Source organism: Wasmannia auropunctata, unplaced genomic scaffold, assembly GCF_000956235.1.
Source record: "Wasmannia auropunctata unplaced genomic scaffold, wasmannia.A_1.0 LD270021.1, whole genome shotgun sequence".
Classification (NCBI taxonomy): domain Eukaryota; kingdom Metazoa; phylum Arthropoda; class Insecta; order Hymenoptera; family Formicidae; genus Wasmannia; species Wasmannia auropunctata.
Window position 1 is genome coordinate 1 of NW_012092869.1, and position 366 is coordinate 366.

At 41.8% G+C, this 366-nt stretch overlaps 1 protein-coding gene across 1 annotated transcript; it reads right to left on the minus strand.

The window, feature by feature from the left end:
• Positions 1-5: 5 nt before the first annotated feature.
• On the minus strand, positions 6-305 carry LOC105462133 (DNA polymerase delta catalytic subunit-like; the record flags this gene model as incomplete). Its single annotated transcript, XM_011708667.1, has 1 exon — positions 6-305. A coding segment is annotated over one exon (300 nt), but the record flags the coding sequence as incomplete, so codon positions are not given.
• Between the last annotated feature and the right edge of the window lie 61 nt (positions 306-366).

Here is a 366-nt window from a genome sequence, read left to right on the forward strand (position 1 = left end):
TACTTATCCGGTTTCGTAAAATACAGGCCAGCGTAACGTTTCTTGTTGATTAAGAGATACGGAAAATACACTTTCTCAAACTCCAATTTTATAGGCTTGATGAATTTCGACGTCACGTAATCGGCCGCCTCTTTACCGAGTTCCATTGCATCTTCTATAGCTTTCACGCCAAACTTAACCATCACGGAATCAGTGTCGCCATATATGACTATCGCATCGTTTTTATATCCATTTTCTATTCGAAAGCGATCCTCCACCTCTTGCTTCGTTCGTTCTATCATGGTACGTCCATAAGCGGTAACGCTCTGCAATTACGTAATAACTTCGTATAGCATACAACTGAGTCGACAAGGCACACAGGGGATA